This window comes from Colossoma macropomum, unplaced genomic scaffold, assembly GCF_904425465.1.
Source record: "Colossoma macropomum unplaced genomic scaffold, Colossoma_macropomum, whole genome shotgun sequence".
Classification (NCBI taxonomy): domain Eukaryota; kingdom Metazoa; phylum Chordata; class Actinopteri; order Characiformes; family Serrasalmidae; genus Colossoma; species Colossoma macropomum.
The window spans coordinates 31,161,510-31,178,700 of NW_023494799.1; the positions used below are offsets into that span (position 1 = coordinate 31,161,510).

At 41.1% G+C, this 17,191-nt stretch overlaps 1 protein-coding gene across 1 annotated transcript in view; it reads right to left on the minus strand.

Moving 5' to 3' along the window:
• Nucleotides 1-13,726, minus strand: part of ldb1b (LIM-domain binding 1b) — a 39,266-nt gene extending 25,540 nt beyond the window's left edge. Inside the window, exon 1 of the mRNA XM_036586053.1 lies at nt 13,354-13,726. Coding sequence (XP_036441946.1) covers nt 13,354-13,381 — 28 coding nt within the window. The 5' untranslated portion in view covers nt 13,382-13,726. The remainder of the gene's footprint in view (nt 1-13,353) is intronic.
• Nucleotides 13,727-17,191: the final 3,465 nt, after the last annotated feature.

Sequence of the window (17,191 nt, forward strand, 5' to 3'; positions counted from 1 at the left end):
GAGATGTGTTGAGCGTTTATGAGAACTGTCATACTATTACAAAAATAAAAGTTTAGGAAATATTAATGGAATATAGCTTATAGAAATACCAGTCATGATGCATTACACCTCATCGACACAAAGAGGGGGAGTGTTATCTGAATGACTGACAGGTCTCCCACAGGGGCCGCTGTATTTCTGTAGCGTTAAGCCTCAGATCAATGCTGTTTTGAAGTGCTGATCACAGCGTTTGGCTTTGGCTCTGCCAAGCTGGCGAGGCTACAGAAGGACGGAGCTGGTCTCAGATGACATCCTCAAGGATCACACCAGGCATTGTGATGTGAGATTAGAATAGCTGGGCTAAATGTAGTACAGTAGTGTTTTCCAGCTTCAATGCTTTAGGCCCCACCTGTTCTGTACAGTTTCGTGTGTTTCCCTGAAGCTGAGTTACAACATTATGCCAATGATCACATAATTCTCGAGTTAAATTAGGTGTGTCCAGAACAGAAAAAACAACATGAAACAAACATGAAACTGTACAGTTCTGGTGGACTACAAGACTGGAGGATACTAGGGTTAGATGCTGTCAAACAGGCGCCATCTTGTGGTGAGAGATTCACAGTTGTTAATACTATGAGTATATAAGGTATTTGTAAAGTATTATATGTGTGCAAACCTTGAAAATTTGTCTGTATTTAACAATTACAACTGTCTTAAAAATATAACATTTTTATATTTCTTATATATTTATATCAAAAGTAAACTGGCTAAATAATATTGTCAGCTTTTATTTTATATCTAATTTTTTATACATCATTTTTAAGCATTGTCAACAGCATTTTCATTTGTGTTTTTAGTACCCTAATTTCAATATTGGACCACATGGGCGATGGATCCTTCTGAGTGATGTTCCCTTAAATGTACACTTGTAGAGGTTGTAGCCTTTTCAGTCTCCTTTTAAAGTAAAAGCTGTAAACAATCTGAACAATATGGACTGTGATAGAAAATTAAACCATTTTGAAGCTTAGATGACAAGATGTAGATCAGAAAGCAAACTATGGCCACTCAGAACCACTGCGGAGCAACTGGGCATCACAAAATCAACAGCATGGAATAAGAGCTAAACTGGCAGAGTAAGCACTTTGTATCAGCCAGGTCTATCCAAAGACCACAGCAACTGATCACAGAAAAATCAGTGGAACTCTGAAGAAAAACCTCAAAAGAAATCCCAGATAATCTGCAGACAGCAGCACTGAGAGTATCAAAGATCACCATTCACAGAAGGCTGTAAGAAGAGGAATACAGAGGTTAAAACTGCAAGATGCTCATCAGCGCCAAGAAGGTCAAATACAAAAAAGTACAAAGGTGAGCCAGATGAGGTTAAGATAAAGCCTTATTGAAGTAATGGAAAGAGAGATGTGTGGAGAAAAAGAATAACTGTAAATGACTCTATGCAGCTGCCTCATTTGTGGAGCATGAAGGAGGTAGTGTCATGACCAGGAGCTGGTACAAAAACTCACTGGGAGTTTATAACGTAGCACCGGCCAATTTACTGGAAAACACCTCCCTTGTAGCTCCACTTCGCTGATGTCCAATTCAAGACAGCAGCCCATCAGTTGCTATTTGTTTAGTTATATGTTTTCCATCCAAACTGTTATGCGAGAGAACCCCTTTTTTCTTCCAATAAGAACTGCCTGAACACTTTCCATTTAGAAAGGCTGTAGCTGTAGATACTTCTCACTGTAGGAGCTTAAAAGTGGCAGCATTCCTTTCAAAAACGTTCTTGTCTCATTCTCCGTCCAGCTGTGCCTCTGCCATGCTGGTTTTTTGTATTTCTTGTTAGAGCCAAGTGGGTGAAATCTGTCAAATGATATCAAATTTGTGAGTAAATAAATTATTTTTCCAGCAAAAATGTCTCCAATGTAGGTTTTTCAGGTATCAACAAACAATTTATCCACTATTATTGAACGAAAAACAGTTTTTTCATCAGTCAGTAAAAACCGACAGTTTCTGTTTCTGACTATATCACCAAACATTTTGAAAAGTTATAACCTTTTTTGGTAAAAAGCACTCTGGATGGAAACTCCAGCACCACAGTGCCTGATGCACTCGTAGCAGCAACACACACACACTACCACTGATCAATGATGAAAAAATAGAGGACAGCTGACAAAAATATACATGACAACAGATGGTCTACAGTACAGTCTGTACACCTAGACAGTGGACCTATAAGGTAGATGGAGCTCATAAAGTGGCCAGAGAGTGGAAGCACATGGGAAGTGTTTCCAATAAAGTGGACTGTGAGCATACAACTACTCTACACACTTAAACAGAGTTGTCAGAAAGACAAAGTAGAGAGATCAGTTTCCTGATTTAAATCTGACTGAGCATGTATTTCACTTGAGGCCTCAAGATAGCAGCAACTAAAAGAGGCTGGCTGTAATGCATCTTAAAGGAAAATCTCAATTGTCTAGAAGATGTTACTGGGTGTAAGGGGTGAGCAAGCAAATACTATTACATTACACAATTTTTTAATTGCTTCACATTTATTTGTTCCACTACTTATTCTCAGCTGAAACTGGGGAGCTAAACATAATAAATGACACCCCCAATCTAATATGATTTCACCTAAAGGTGGCACGATATCACGTTTTAGTCAGATACTAATACCGATATTTAACCCATCGGGCTGATATCGATCCAATATTTCTTCTTTTAAAAACTTCTAAGCTTTAAAATGATCAGCACTATGTATTTTTGTTTGTTAAAATCAAAAAAGTACCATTACTTAGTTGTAGAAAAAATGTTAAAATATGCAGTGCGTGCGCTGCTCTGAGTCACCCTGTGAAGTCTGAAATAATAATTTTAAAAGGCAGAGGTGTCTGGTCGGAATTTCATGTGAGTTTTCATCCGCTCAGGGAAGAGGTCCAAAGCACAACCCACAGTACCAAATGCACTGTGCGTTGCATGCACTTACAAAGTTCCACCAGAGAGGTCTCCAAATCCTCTAAACTTACATGGTGTAGCTTTAAGATGATCATCCAACTATAGGCTATCCTGCTGAAACTACCCAAACACTACTACCCCACAGGAAGAATTACACAATATCATCACATCACACAATGTGAGCATGAGCTGTTTTAGGGTAGATCTGTCACAGGACTGGATCAGATGCATTTTCTTTTTTTTCCCCCGATATCCCATCCAGCATTTTCTGCTCGTATCAGCCCAATAACGACACCCACTGATCTAACCTAACCTGTATGAAAACATCACTCAGAAATAACAGCTTCTACACTGTAGTCACAAATTCATAATGTATTTGATTTAAAATACAATGCAAACTTTGAGAATGTGCAATAAAATAGCCAAACGTATTTCACTGTCCAAACACTCAGAATCACGCTGTAAACAAATTCTAGTGTCTGTCAAATCTCAGCCATTCTGTAACATCTTAACACATGTGCAGTGACATGGCTCTATGGCTGTGATTTAGAATGTGTTAACACATCTCTCTTTCTCTCTCTCTCTCTGCACTCGCGCTGCCTGGGGGCTGATGGGTAAGTGACATTGCCCTGATGCTGCTGTGTTCTTGGCACAGGAAGCCATTTTGTTCCAGATCTGTGGCTGCTGGGAGACAGGTCTGATGTGTGGAGACAGCCTGGCCAATGACAGATCAGTCTGCCAGCCAAACACACACACGCACAATGCTAAGTGAGCTCCTCTCTCACTCTCTCGCACTCCCTCCCTCTCTTCTCGCTCTCTCTCTCTGACACAAACACCCTCATGCCGTCCTCCTTGTTCTCTTTCGTGTGTCCCTCTCTCTCCAGCCCGTGTCTTGTGTAACTGCGCTGGGTTGCCATTTTAGCGCCGCCGCTGCGCTTTGAGTGATTTTTCTCTAATCAAGCGCGCGCCATGTGACTCCCCGCATGAGAAAGCGCACCAACCTCTGCTCATAATGCCACAGGAGGGGTGGCGGGGAGGGTGGGGAGGGAGAAGGATGGTAAGAAAAGAAAGAGAAAGAGAGGAGGGGTCAGAGATAAAGGGGAAGAAAGAGAAAGGTGGGGAGGAGCTTGTGACCTGTGGACGCTGAAGGTGACAGCAGAGGGCCGACATTAACAGCTCTATTAAAATAAAACCCGTTTACAGTCTGAAGCATGTCAAGGCATACAGTAGATCCATCAGTATGCACTCATACACACAGTCGTATGCAAAAGTCTAGACACACCTGGTCAAATGGCATGTTTTGTTGATTTTCGAGGTGAAAATAAATTAAATAACACATCTTTTACACAAAACACACTTCTGCACATTTTATTGGAAAATTACTCTTTATTTCCTCAATTTAAGAAATTGGAAAAAATGAAAACAAAAAATTTGGCCTAACAAAGATTATGGCACATTTTATATTCTCTAATATATATATATATATATATATATATATATATATATATATATATATATATATATATATATATTTATATTTTAGCAAATAAATAGAAATAAATTGTGCACTACAAATAGCAGATAGATGCCAAATTTAAGTGTGTTCCCTGGAAAGCAGGGGTCGCAACCCAAATGTTAAGAAGAGCCATTTTTTCCTTTTAACAAAAATCAAACCACCTTGGGAGCCACAACATTTTATGTCCATTTTACCATCATGGCTGTAAATATGTCTCAATATGTGCTACTAGCGTAGGCTAAAAAATATAAATGAAAATGCAGACTCTGCTCTGCTTTAAGCTTTACCTCAGCTATAGTCACTTTTCTCACATCTCTGGCAGGAAACCTCCGCAAAAGTAGAAGTTTCTTGTAAAATGTCTCTCAACATTTGACTTTTTACAAGCTTAAGTCAGCTTGTCGTTCGCCATCTTATTTTTTCCTATTCCACCTTAAATGATGCCTGAGTTGAGCTGGAGTGATTATATATGCAAATAAGTCAATTTGTCTCCAAATTATAAATTTTTTTCTTAAATCTTTTAATTATTATTAGAACTGTTTTAGAATGAGCACAATTTTATTTCAATTGCAAAGCAGGATTATTTTATTTTTACCTAAAGAATTTAATTTTACTGTAGAGCCGCAACACGCCAGTAAACAAGCCGCATGTGGCTCCGGAGCTGCATGTTGCTGACCCCTGCTGTAGAGGATGTGTTAGCTTATTTTCACTTACAAAATCAATGAACCATGTAATTTGACCAGGGGTGTTCTAACTTTTGCATATGACTTAACATGTGCTCACAGATATAAAGATGGGCAATATAACATTATGCTATTATTCTCAAGCAAGTTAGTCACAACAAGTTTTTCCAAACATTTTCCAAAACAGTACTTGTACTGCACTGAACAATTTTTCATTAAAAAGAGATTTGGCTCATGTGCTCATGAGCAGCGCAGCTGGCTAAAGTTTCACCCTGTTGTTGTGAGTCCAAGACAGGCTTGTCACAAATATTACATAATTGACTGATCACAATCATTTAAGCTAACTGCAATCATTTACCACAGTAGTTAGCATTCAAAATCACGTCTGTGTTGCAGAAAAACAGAATGTGCGTTTTCATTCGTTGGGTTGAGGCAAATTCATGCAAATAGAAGACAGAAAATATGTTTATTGAAACATGTCATGGGTTTTACAAAACAATGAAATTCCTAACTTCTGTTTGGTCCTATATCACCCTTAGAGGGCAGCGGTGAGTAATGTTTGTTTATTTGAGCTTGAGCTGCTGCTGTCTCAGTTGGGAGCTACTAAGCATAAACAGCTTGGAAGCAAGACAGCTAATCAGCCAATCTGACCACACTTTAATTGTGAAAGACAACAAACAACAAAGACAAACTGCTAATCATCATTATTTACATTGTAATTAATCACTGGCTAAAATTTTATGACTGTGAGCATTTGTGAGCATTCACAAAAATCAAACCACCTTGGAAGCCACAACATTTTATGTCCATTTCAACATCTTGGCCGTAAACATGTCTCAGTATGTGCTAATGTACTAGTATAGGCCAAAAAATATAATATAAACAAAAACACAGACTTACTTTGCTCTGCTTTAAGCTTTAGCACAGCTATAGGTGCTTTTCTTGCATCTCTGGCAGGAAACTTTTCCTCAAAAAGAGAACAGTTTCTTGTAAAATGTGTTTAAACGTTCAAGTTTTATGAGGCTGAAGTCAGCATCTCATTTGCCAACTTTTTACGATGGAACAGGAAAATTCAAACAAGAATATGAATTCAGCTGTGTGAGTTTTTAGTTTTTGTTAGCTATTAGCTAGACAAGATTGTTGTCTATGCTGCTATGTGACCAGCAGTCTGCGTGCCGATCTTCAGGGTTAAAGGGTGAATCAGCAGATACAGGCTACATAAACTTAAGCATTTAAAACCATCTAGTGTTAAAACTGTGTTGAACGATCAACAGAGCTTTATTTCACTGAAAAGGAGGATTATTTTATTTTTACCTAAAGATCTAATTCTGCTCTTGAGCCACATGTTGCTGAGCCCTCGCCTAGTATAAACAGGTAACTGGCCCTGTGTAAAAACTGCATAAAAAAAAAAAAATGTATAGCTTTTTTTTTTAAAACGTGGTGATACTGATTGGTTGGTACACTGTTTCTGTTTTTAACTGCTGAAAGCCTACGCCACAATGCAAAAATTATATTGCATCTAGTGTCTTATTGTATTTGCAGATAATTTAGCTTGTTTCACACACTATTTTTTTAAATAAGTAAAAATTATTTACCTGCAGAAGACTAGGTAACATGCCTACAAATGAGTAAAACATCTATAAATAAGATAAAACACACTTACAATATCAGATATAAGAAAATTTGATATTTACACAAAATTTAAGACGATTTCAATCGCCAAGATAGAATTTATGCAGTGTAAATATCACACTTTATACACTGCCTACTGTGATATTGTGATACTTCATGTTTGTCAAATTGCTCACCTCTTACATACTAATGTAGTACGCAAGACCACACAAGGAGGCAGTTCTAAACACTCAACATCACAGAGGAATGTAAACACACCGGGCTTACACAGAATGTGCTACTCTCTCACTCTCTCTCTCTCCCTTTCTTGCTCAATATCTCATTCTCTCTCTCTCTCAGTCTCTCTTCCTCCCTAACTCCCTCACTCACTTTGCTAAACTGACACTTTTCTCTCTGACCACAGGCCACGAACAAAGCCCATTCTCAGACCAAATACAACAAATGTGACCGATAGACACTCAAATACTCCCTTACAACCACCAATCACATAATTGGGCTGCAGCCACAGGCCATTAACCAGCCACACTCGCTGTATGCTCTGCGCTCCTCACACCCACCTACCCACACAATGCGCACTCCGAAACCAAAAGGATGCCAAACAGTCCAGAAAGTCGTTCACCTTTCCAAAATGCATTAATAAGATGGCTTCATCGTTTACGCAAATTCACTGCCACTTGTACGCAGTATGAGTGAAATTAAAGCTCCTATTTGACTGACAGTCAAAGAGACATCTTGCTCCAAATGACACAAACACTCGTCAGGTTCGTCGCACACAGGCACTGAACAAATGAATCATATGAACCTATTTAATGGTTCATAAAACTTTATTGATATGATATTGCAACAGAGCGAGTGAGCAGATGCTCTTGAGAACAAGCAGTCGTGCTCACAGAGACCTCCGCTTTATGAGGAGGGGAGGAAAAGAAGAGGGACAAGGAGGCCATCTTGTAAACCTGCTGGGACAGTGTCATAAAACAAAGCGAAAAACAACACAGAATGGATTTGAGGGATTTATTCTTTTTGTAATGTCCTTTAGGCCCTCTGCTGAAAAAGAGAAAAATGAGCACTATGACAAAACTCTCAGGCTGTGGAGATGACTGAGAGCACAAAATGTTATCAGTTCTGGATTCGGGGCGCAAATGTCACGGGTCCACTTGATTGACCACTGCTCTGGGAGCCAGTGATGGCATCGCCTGGGTGAACGCTACAATAACGTGAGTCAAACACAACGCCTGTGTGGTGGCACAATCGTAGCCGAGGCACTGTTTATCCTCTCTAAAGCCAGTGTTCAAAAGCTATAAAGTGAGTAGGGCTGTCACCATCGATCATATTAGTAATCGAGCAATCAAGTATTAGTATTAAACAACAGCAAACGTTTAACTTCATTTAATATACAATAAATTTGTTACTGAAAACAAATATGCATTAGTGAGATCCTGCTGGTGTGGGTTTCCTCCCTTTCAGGCTACGTTCACATCACCAGGCTGAAGTGCCACAAATCAGATTTTTTGCATTAATGTGTCCAAGATCTGATGTTTTCAGAGCTGTGTGGACACACAAATCTGATTTTTTCAAATTCAAAACACTTTCATATGTGGTCCTAGATCAGACATCAATGGTTATGCAAACTTAATAACAATGCTCAGATTGGAATTTAAATGTTTTTATTACACTATGCATGCGTTAATCATTCAGCATTTATGAGGCAGCAGCACCTAACCTGAAGTTAGTGCCAGTTAAAAGGGCAAAAGCAACGCATCTGACCCTTTACGCCTTTGTCTTGCTCCAACAATGAACAGCTGAGAGCTGTTTAGAGCTAATTTTCTTGGTGCTGAAGGTTTGTTCTGCTGGTTAGTTTGTTTGCTGTTCTCAACGCACATGGTTCCTTCACACGATGTTGATTAGAATGTGCGCATGCAGGTCATTTCAGGACGCAATATTTGCTCATATTAATGACATATTTAAGTCACGGACCTACATGAATGTGAACCAGAAAGTTAGGAAAATCGGATTTTAGCAAAAAAAAAAGGAATTTAGCAATGAGGCTTGTAATGAGAATGTAGCCTCAGTGATGCACACAAAAGTGATTTGAGTGCTAGTTCCCCCTTGTGTAGAATCTACAGACTACTGAATGCTGCTTTATCATGACCTGCAGATGCCCTGGGGCCGTTTTACAGAAACATCCTAACTCAGAAATCTTATCTGTTTAGTCACCATGACAACTTCAGTTAGGACTGAATTTAGCTATTACAGAACAGTTCCGAACTTCATTATCTTATTTTAACTCCAGATAACACAATAGTATTACAGAAGCATTATATTCACTCATCAAAATTTCATAAATATCATCCTAACTTTAAGATAACCCCAGTGCTAACTTCTGTTTTAAGTCTGTTCCTACTGTTAGCCAATCAAGTTAAAAGAGAATGTTCTCATTTTTAGGCAACTGTGGCAGGCGGTATAACGAGTTCACTAAAACTAGCATAATAGCGTTACATTTATTCATATTGCAAAATGGCATTTTCACTTGTGAGAGTTTTTGTAACTCTGTGATTGAAAACATCCTGCAGACACATTCCCTCCCATTACTTGTATGTGTGTTAACACATGAAAACTTGCTAAATAAACTACCGCAGCGATAATGGTGAATAATGAGGAGAGTTAAACGTGTGGTGCCTTAGGAAATGGAAACTGAAACTGAGGCGGCGACCCATTAAACCACATTTTTCACTTTATCGCACTTTAGTTTGGACATGTTTTTTGAACTATTTTAAATTATGTTTATTGCGTGTATTGTCTGTTTCTTGGCAACAGACATAACTGATTATCAACCTCAATTTGGTTCAGGATTTCCTACCTTGAGATAAGATTCTGTAAGATAAGAAATTTGCTTCTGTAATACAAATTTGTGAAAATCCTTATCTTGTCAGATCTTAACTTAGGACTGTTTTTTTTTTTGTTTGTTTTGTTTTTTGTTGTGATCGATTTTAATCAAGTAATCATGACAACCCTAAAAGCAATAAAGCAATAGCTTAGAGAAACAGGTGATATAAGCAGAGATGGCACAATACCACATTTTCTTTTCTGATGCTGATACTAAAACCTTGAGTAGTGAACAATACCATTGCAATATTTCCTTAAAAACTACTAAGCTTTAAAAGGAGGTATCTTTTTATTGCAGCACCTAAGATGAGCATCTAACACTAGGCTATCATGCTCAAACTATTTAAAGCCTCTACTACCCCATATGAAGAATTACACAGCTAACAACACCACATCACACAGTGTGAGTGAGCACTATTTCAGGATTGAACTGTTACAGGCTTGAATCACATTCATTCTTTTTTCACGCATTTTCTGCTGATATTGGTTCGATACCGATACCTGTTATGCCGTCTTTAAACATAAGTTATACCTCACCATTTAGCATTGTGCAAAATGCATGCTTAAATCATCATCATACAGTTAAGTAAGCTCACACAGACTTTCTTACATGGCTTCTGATACTAAACTATATTCTGTTACCTATAAAAATGGAAAAAAAAGCAAAATATTACTAAAAATACCTGAATTCTTGCCTGTTTTTAGAAACAGTTTGAGGCAAATGTGTGATAATATAGTGGGCAGTTAGCACAGTGTGACGTGGTGGGCTTATACCACTGGGTATAAGCTTCCATTACTTGCTTGCTACATTAGCCTCGAAGGTCCAGTGGAAAACAAAAGAAGCAAACTTAAGACATCAAACATGCCTTGGATGATCAACTGCATTTTGTTCTTTCTATATACCACCCCCTCCTTCGTTTCTCCCCTCCTTTCCTTCTGTTTCTCCCTCTCCCCTTCTTTGCTCCTGTCTCTCTTCTCTTTTCTGCATCTTTCTCTTTCTCCCTCCCTTTCTCTCTCCATCTCCCTCTCTCTCTCTCTCTCTCTCTCTCTCTCTCTCTCTCTCTCAGTGAAGGATGAGAGAGTGGTGGAGCTCAGATTTGATGGGCCGTCGCCAGGGCGACTGTCACTTTGTGCAATGAGTCTGAGCGACAGAGCGAAGATATCAGTCGCACACGACTGTGAAATTACATCAACCCAGCAGAGAGAGAGAGAGAGAGAGAGAGAGAGAGAGAGAGAGCGCATGGGGCATATCTGTAGCGTCGCCCCCTGCTGGAGGCACAGCGTGTGTTCACAAGTTCCCCCCAAAACATTTATCTATCTGGGCCACCTGCAGCGTTATGTCTCATGCTGTATCTGAGCTGTTTGAGGGTGTGAACATTTCACCCTCAGGACCTTTTAACAATAAAGTACAAGCTGATCATTTTATTGTATTTGAATGGGAATTCTACCAATGTTTTAAAATATCCTTATTCAGTGCTTGAGATTTAAATAAAGTCATTTGGAGTGGTTTGATGTGAAATGGTTCACTGTGGAGAAATGTGACAAATGTCCTCACAATGCTGGAGACATGAACCAAGGGCCACAATTTCCACAGTACAAAATAGTGATTTCATTTACTTTCCAAAACCACCAGTAAAACCAACACAAGTCTGAGTTTTCTATGTAACGCTGATGTGGTGTATCTAAAAAACAAGCCTTCTTTAGAGACTATTTTGCCTGAACATCCTGCATGTAGCTCTCCATCAAGAACGGATTTAAAAATAAGCATTTTAGACAAATATCTTAAAGTCACTAGAGTCACTAAACACATCAGATGTTTAATTCAATTCAAACGTGTTTTTTTTTATTTAATTGTTTTTTGCATAGTATTTAAAAAAGCAGCTTTTCAGAAATGCTGGGCCGAGCATCTAATGAGCGCTGCTGAGGGAGACAGAGGCAGGAAAAACTCCCTGAATGCTTACAGAGAAAGAAACACTGAGAGGAACCAAGGTTCGAAAGGAAAAGTCCCTAAGAGCATGAGGAAGAGCCACTAAGAGGAACCGAGACTCAAAAGGAAAACCTCCTTAGGTGCTTGAGGTAAAACCAATAAGAGCAACCGAGACTAAAAAGGAAAAACTTCCTAACAACACGAGGAAGAACCACAGAGAAGAACCAAGACTCAGACGGAGAAACTCACTAAAACCATGAGGAAGAAACACTGACAGAACCAACACTCAAATAGAGAACCACAGAGAGGAACCAACACAAATAAAAAAAACACAGAGAGGAACCAACACTCAAAAGGAAAAATTGTTTGAAAGCATGAAGAAGAACCACTGAGAGGAACTCCTTAAGAGCATGAGGAAGAAACAGTGAGAGGAACCAAGACTCAATAGGAGAACCAAGCCTCTTTTGGTTGACAATGACAATTTTACAACTAACAAATAAAAGCTAATATTATTAATAATGGGATTTATGATTAAGCGAACTGTTAGAAACCAGTGTCACAGACTGATCCTATTCATATCATTCAAGGACCTCATTATGCTTCCAAACACAGAACCAAAACCCAAAGGTTGCGTTAAGGGTTCCAGTTGTGAAGCTGAAACAGACACTTGTTGATGTGTGCAGACAGAAATACCAAAATAATACATGTTATGGCAGCATGTGGGCACATGAACTCCAAAACCCCATGTATTTACACAGTTATAAAGAGTACTATTAGAAATATATCGCAGCTGTCTCCAAAATAACAACTTTACAGCAAAAGGAAAAAACCTTCTTTACTTTTAATGTAAGTTAATGGAACCAGACTTATTTCTAAGTTATTTTGGGCTGTTTTTTTTTGTCCATTCCTCATGAAATTCACACACAATGTAAAGGGCAAATTATGCCAGAAACTAAGAAACGACAAAAATGGAGATATGAGGTTTTCTTCCGACAGCAGCGATATGTATCCTAAATGCAGTGGGCCATGACAGCAAGGGTTGCCACATAACTTATTAAGACTACTATGACTATTTGGCCTCTTACCAATGCACAGACATGCACTGATTAGTTTAATATAGGTATCCAAGATGCAAAAGAGCTTCCATGTGCCATGACAGCAAAGGCTGCCACTTAACTTATTATGAATATTATGACCTTTGGCCTTGTACCAAAGCACTTCAGCAAACGCCACTCTATTGATTTCCCCCCTCTGCCAACCAGAAATCCTCTACCTAGAGGATCTGCACATCTGCTTTCAGACACAAAACTGGCAACCTAGATGAAAAAAGCAAAACAACAAAAAATCCTCCTCAGCCTGTTCAGAATTAAGGCCATGAAACGATCAACAACAACAGGAGCCACAACAAGGCAACCCGAGCCATGACTGTCCCCAATGCAAACCAGCTGTGTGCGCTGGTGGGGAATGAAAACCACCACCAAACTCTTCCGTTTTTCCGTCCACTCTTCCCCCAAAACCCAAGAAAGCAGTTAATGGAAAGCAAAAGAAAAAGCAAAAAAAAAAGTCCAAGGCGCGCACCCACAGCTCCAGAGAGTACAACAGGGGGCAGCCATGTTTCCCCAACATGTTTGTACCTTCTGTGCTTTCCCATATGTCATTGCAACAAAAAAAGGCCCAGGGCCGCCTCCTCTCTCCTCTCGCCACGGAGACACACTTGACAACCCGCTCCTGCTCTCTCTCGGCGCCTGGCGGTAGTCACGGCGACGGCTCAGGGGGCGCTTGCTTACCCGGACACGCGCAGCCTCCCACGGACATCTTCTCACATGCCTGTCCCTGCCGCCGCTGCTCCGAGCGAATGGTGGTACGACTCCCTCACTTCTTCTCTCCTTTTCTCCTCCTTTCTCCGCTCTTTTCTCTTTTCAGCTCCTGCTTCAGCCGCTGCCTGCCTGCCTGCCTGCCTGGCTCCGCTGCTGCTGCTGCTCACATGGGCGTCTGTTTTCCAAAAGGTCCACACACGCACGTATGCACACCGAGGAGGGAGAGAGAGAGAGAGAGAGAGGGAGGGCGAGAGTGTGTGAGAACGTGAGAGGGACGGAGGGAGGGAAAGGTTAAAAAAAGAACGAGAGCACAAAGGAATGAGAGCACAGAAAGAGAGTGAGAGAGCGAGAGATCGAAAAGGAGAGAGAGAGAGAGAGAGAGAGAGAGTTGCAGTCCTGCTGCTACCTTGACTGTACGCTCTCACTTATTAGTGTGCTGATAGCAATGCAGGTAGGAGGAGGGAGAGAGAGAGAGAGAGAGAGAGAGAGAGAAAGAGAGAGAGAGAGAGAGAGAGAGAGAGAGAGTGAGTGATTATGTGTGTGAGGGAGAGAGAGAGAGTATGAGAGAAAGAGCGAGGGAGGGGAAAAAAGGAGGGAGGGAGAAAGAGAGGGGCTGTCAAAGTGACCTGAGCAGCAGATTTCAGAGAATAACAACCATGTGATGTGGCTCTCTCTCTTTTTTTCCCTTTTAAAGATGTACAGGCTTATTTTCCCGCTCGGCTCTGCTGTGCCGTTTCCAGATGAGCTGTGTCAGTGGGAGTCTGGTGGCAGGCAGAGCGAGGGGTGGGGGGGGCCTGTCTGAGTGGCTTGTTACTGCCGACAAGCGTCCACTGCAAACGGGTGAGGGAGGGGAGCCAGTGTGCGGTCATCTGACATCTTCCTGCTCATTTTCTCCCTCTCTCTCTCTCTCTTTTGCTCGCTCTCTCACTCTGTCTTTCGCACTCCTGGCTGCCTGCCTGCCCTCGCTCCATTTGTTAGTCCCCACACCTCTCTTTTGTCCCATCTCTCTCTCTCTCTCTCTCTCTCTCTCATTCTGTTACCCAGCCAGTCTTACACAACAGTTCTGCGGGCTGGGGGTGGGCGAGGGTAATATAGAGCACTGAAAGGGGAGGAAGTCACCTAGAGCAAAGCCCCCACTACATATAGCGGTAACGAACAGAGGTCACACCTGAACCGTCTAGCCTCATGCCCGGAAGAGCACACAGGGGTCGTGACCCATACCTGTCACTGATTTTATTTAAAGCCCTATTCAACCTGGTGGGCGTGCTGTAATTTAAGAGATTACCAACAAGATCTGTGATTCTAATCTGTGATGGAGTGAATTATGCTATGTGTCCAGAAATATCCAGACAATCCTTTCTACGTGGTGAATTCAAACACTTTAGCTTACTTTAACTGTGTATGCACGGCTTGCATAATCTCTAATCCTCTATAGGAAAACGTTGAGTAATAGAATGGGGCGCTCTGTAGCAGCCGCACGAGCCTATAGGTCACCATGCCCGTTGACTAGATGGGCTTAGGGCCCCAGCACTGGGCTGTGGCACAGTAGGAGTGATGGAACTCTATGCAATACCTTTGGGATGAGCTGGAGTGGCATTTGTGATTGTAGTGTCTGAATAATTGATAATGATCAAAATAAACCTTAATAAAAATAACCAGATAATAAGACTCAAGTTTAAAAGGGGTTAATCCTTGGCTGATGTTAAGTTCATTCGTTACTGTCTGAACTGGCCTGAGCATGTAGCCGTTTCACCTGTGTGGTTGGATTGTAGTGCAAACAGCCACGTCCTCATTACAGAATGATCTGTACAGGAATCTGATGTAATAACTTTGCAGATCAGTTCAGTCAATACAGGTAAACGAAACAAAGGCTCGACAGTACAGCAGGATAAAAAGAGTAGGAGAGAGATGAGAGGGAGGCAAACTGCTGAGAGAGGGAGAGATGGAGAGATGGGAAGCATATTTGGAGGAGTGTACGCTTGCGTGACAGGAGCCAGAGTGGCGTAAACATTTCCCTGAGGCAGTGGAGGGGTGAGAGAGAGAGAGAGAGAGTGAGAGTGAGAGAGAGAGAGAGAGAGAGAGAGAGAGAGAGAGAGAGAGAAAGAAAGAGAGAGATAATCATAGAAGGAGAGAGAGAAAAAGAGCAAGAGTAAGAGAGGGAGGGAGGGGAAAGAGAGAGATAATCATAGACGGAGAGAGAGGAAAAGAGTAAGAGTACGAGGGAGGGAAGGAAAGAGAAAGAGAGAGAGAGAGTGCAAGCTCTCAGCCTGTGAGTGTCTAGCTCTTGCAATGTGCTTCACATTCACTGCACAATCAGATCATCTCGCCTCTTGTGTGTTCTCTCACACACACACACACACACACACACACACACACACACACACACTGGACTTTATGTTGTACACTAGCACTCCTCTCTCGCTCATTTACCTTGTCTCTCTCTCTCACTCTCTTTCTCTCTCTGTGGCTCTCATGCAGTATTAGGAAAATAAAGACAATCTCTGTCTCAGCCTTTCCTGCAGTCTTTCCTCCATCTCTGTCTCTCTCTCTCTAGCTGTCTGTCTCTCGCTCTCTGTTTCTCTCTCTTTAAGCTGGGAATAATCATTTTTATCATTATCGTGATAAACAATACATTTTTCTGGGCATTTTCATGGGTATCATAAATACTTAAAGAACACTGACCAACTACATCTTCCCTTACAAAGAAAGTGTAGTTAGTCCTGTTTAACTGGATTCAGTGAAGTACAGTTTGTAAATATTAAATAAAATCAGTGTCCTCAGAGATTTTAATGCCTGTTTTTAAATGTGGTACTACTAATATGTGGTATGTATCGCACAGTTGTAAAAATGTCTTTAAACATTGTGATATTGTATTTTTGCCATATTGCCCACTCTTTCTCTCCCTCTGTCTCTCTGCTTGTCTCTGTCTCTCTAGTTGTCAAATTCAAAAAGCTCTATTGGCATGAATTGTAATTAACAGCTACCACTTAAGCAATTAATGCTTAATATTAATAGGGATAATATTAAGTAAGAAAATAAAAGCTTTGTGTTCATCTGCCTCCCTGCCTCACTGTCTCTCTTTCTCTCTCACACACCAACGCTACATTTTCCTTTCTTTTATCTATACTTTGATGCATTTGGAGGAGGACTCCTGTGGAAATTCCCTCTCATCTGCTGGAAACTGGAAAGGTTACGCCAATTTGGAGCTAAAGGTGCCACATAATGAACGACTCCTCATCCTTCACTTCTCCTCCCCTTTCTCTCCTTCTCTCTCTCTATCCCTCCTCCACTCTCTCTATCCCCCCTTTCTCTTCTTCACTCTATCCCCCTTACTTTCCTCCACTCTCTCCTCCTTTCTCTCCTCCACTCTCTCTATCACCTTTCTCTTCTTCACTTTCTCTATCCCCCCCTTTTCTCCTGCCACTCTCTCTATCCCCCCTTGCTCTTCTTCATTCTCTCTATCCCCCTTTCTCTCCTCCACTCTCTCTATCCCCCCTTTCTCTTCTTCACTCTCTTTATCCCCCTTTCTCTCCTCCACTCTCTCTATCCCCCTTTCTTTCCTCCACTCTCTCTATCCCCTTTCTCTCCTTCACTCTCTCTTTCCCCATTCTCTTCGTCAATCTCTCTATCCCCCCTTTTCTTCTTCATTCTCTCTACCCCCCCTTCTCTCCTCCACTCTCTCCCCCTTTCTCTCCTCCACTCTCTATCCCCCCTTTCTGTCCTCCACTCTCTCTGTCTCTCCCCTTTCTCTCCTCCACTCTCTCTACCCCCTTTCTCTCCTCCACTCTCTCTATCTCTCCTCCACTCT